Raw genomic sequence first — 2,455 nt, forward strand, 5'->3', positions numbered from 1 at the left:
TGGCTCCTGGCTCCAAATCTGCACACCACAGTCAGTTGTGCTCACTAACATCGGACAGAAGATCTTCCTCTCTGTATATCAGACTTTGCAATAAAAATAAATAAATCTTTTTTTAAAAAAGAAAGAAAACCACAGAAAATGAAGCTCTGTGAAGCAAAAGAAACTCTGCTCATTAAATATGTCCAGTTTTGTTACAGACTGAAATAGGGTGGAAGGATAGGGTCCATAAATTATTACAGAGCTCTCATCTAATTCAGAGTAAAAATCCTAGGATAAAGAGGCAGGACATAAATAAATAAAAAAAAAGACACCATCAAAAAGATCATAACACGTTTTTGGTTAGATGCCTGTATTTCTCCAGCACTTCGTTATCTTTACGGCAAAGAACTTGTCCTACTAAGTGCATGTCAGCTAGTGTGCCACCATGTCCACTTCCCTTGTCATCACCTCCTGACTTGAGACCTTCCCAATGATGGATAAAGACATCTGCACCCATCCTGGTGTCAGCCCATCTCACTGCTTGGAATCATGCAGTGCATCCACAGCTCAAGGATCCCCTCTACCACCCAGTTCAGGTTCCAACCCTAGTCAAGCTCCTGGCCTCCCATGGCCTTCCTTGGGCAGAACCAAAGAGGAAGTTTCCTCTTCCCTCCCCTCCACCCTTGTCAGATCCTCCCCCACCCAGGGCCTCTGTTCCAGGCCCATGGTCAACATGGAAACACTTTCTCTGAAATCCCTGATCCAAACACTCCCCTCCAACCCTCTGCATGGTTCACAGCTGCCTGCCACCCGAAATGACACACAGAGAGGACTCAGCACTGTTGCAATTGACTTAACACTTTATTTTTCTAAGGGAGATGGCAGGGTGGGGTTGTAGGGATGGGGGGAAGGCTGTTGTCAGGTGAGGCGAGCCATGCTCGAGGCTTGGGTGTCATGGCTCCTCCTCTTCCTCCTCCTGCTCCTCCTTTTCCTGGGACTTGGGCTCTTCAGCAGCAGGAGGGTTGCTGCCACTGTCCAAGAGGTCCTTGAGATGCTCGTTGTTTTCCATCGCCTTCTGCAGGTGTTCTGGGGTGATGCGAATCTTGCCGTTCTTGTCAGCCTCTTCGCCAGCCAGCTCCAGGATGTTGGACGTGAGGTACTCGAGGACCCCGGCCAGGAACACAGGGGTGGAGGAGCTCAGGCGCTGAGCATAGCGGTCTTCTCGCAGGTGGCGGTCCACGCGGCTCACAGGGAACTGCAGCTCAGCTTTGGTGGAGCGGGAGATGGGCTTCCTGCGTCGCCGACGGGATTTCTTGGTGGGCCTCCTCCCATGCATGATGGTGGGCTGGTTTCTACTCCCAGGTGGCTCAGCTTGATTTTCCTGCTGGCCAGGTGCCTGTCAAGCTACCACTGCTCAGTGCCGCCCACTGTGTTTCTGTAGCCCTGGATTGGCTAGGCAAGGGCAGCCTTTGTGACACCTCTGTCTGTGATGTCAGTGGTGGCCAGTGGGCCCTGCAGAGGCCTGGCCTAGAAATGGCTGGGAGGAACTTGCTTGCAGGACACTGTGGCCCCTTTTAAAGAAAGCCCACAGGGCTTATTTAACAGTCTCCTCCAAAGTAGTTTCAGTGGAGACATTGCCATGTCTGTGGGAAAGCAGTCAGATAAACTGATTCCTTTCTTGTGTTTTCTCTGAGTTCCTTTCCATCCCTGTGTAAGTTGCAGTCCACTGCCAGACATGAGTGACCTTTATCAAGGGCTCAGTTGTTGCTTTCTTATACAACAAGCATACACATCTTTGCCTCTGTGTCCACATTTATCTCAGTGTTTCTGATCAGTATTTTCGTTTTTGCGCTTTGGATTCTCCTTTCATTTGGTTATGTATGTGTCACTTTGTTATATGGTAGTTATTGCCCAAGGGTATGAGTGCCATGATTTTATTTACTTTTTTGTCATTGTTTTATCTGTTTTGGAGAACACTGACCAGGTTTCTGTTGATTCATCTGTTAGAGTTTTGAACACATTAGGGACAGGATATATCCCATATACATTTCTCTATGTTATTTCAATGCCTCATGAATTGTTTGCTGTTTTCATAACTTTTTTCTCTACACATTCATTGGTCCTGTTTTGTTTTTGTTTATTTACCAAAATCCTGGTATCTTTCACTATTGGCAGTCATATTTTGAATTTTTTTTTGTTTTGTGTGCCTATTTCATGTTACTTTTTAATAATATGCAATTTCATAATAAGAATTCAGCGTTATAGTCATTTCACGGGCAAACTTAGTATTTCTTTAGGGCATTCCCTGCGAAATTGTCATATATATTAGATTTCAGTATAGTTTAATCACCACAGAAGCAACTCCACACTCCTTTTTGCATCCCTACATCTGCCTCTGTCAAGAATCAATCTACTTCTTATATCTCTGGATTTGTCTATTTTAGACATATTAATGGAATCATAATCTATGTGGCCT

General features: G+C 45.7%; 1 protein-coding gene across 1 annotated transcript; it reads right to left on the reverse strand.

The window, feature by feature from the left end:
* Positions 1 to 931: 931 nt before the first annotated feature.
* On the reverse strand, positions 932 to 1,315 carry LOC121171381 (histone H2A-Bbd type 1-like). Its single transcript, XM_041003100.1, has one exon. It carries the CDS (start codon positions 1,313 to 1,315, stop codon positions 932 to 934), a length of 384 nt encoding a protein of 127 aa, XP_040859034.1.
* Between the last annotated feature and the right edge of the window lie 1,140 nt (positions 1,316 to 2,455).

This window comes from Ochotona curzoniae, unplaced genomic scaffold (assembly GCF_017591425.1).
Source record: "Ochotona curzoniae isolate NIBS_2020 unplaced genomic scaffold, NIBS_Ocur_1.0 contig_1274, whole genome shotgun sequence".
NCBI lineage: Eukaryota > Metazoa > Chordata > Mammalia > Lagomorpha > Ochotonidae > Ochotona > Ochotona curzoniae.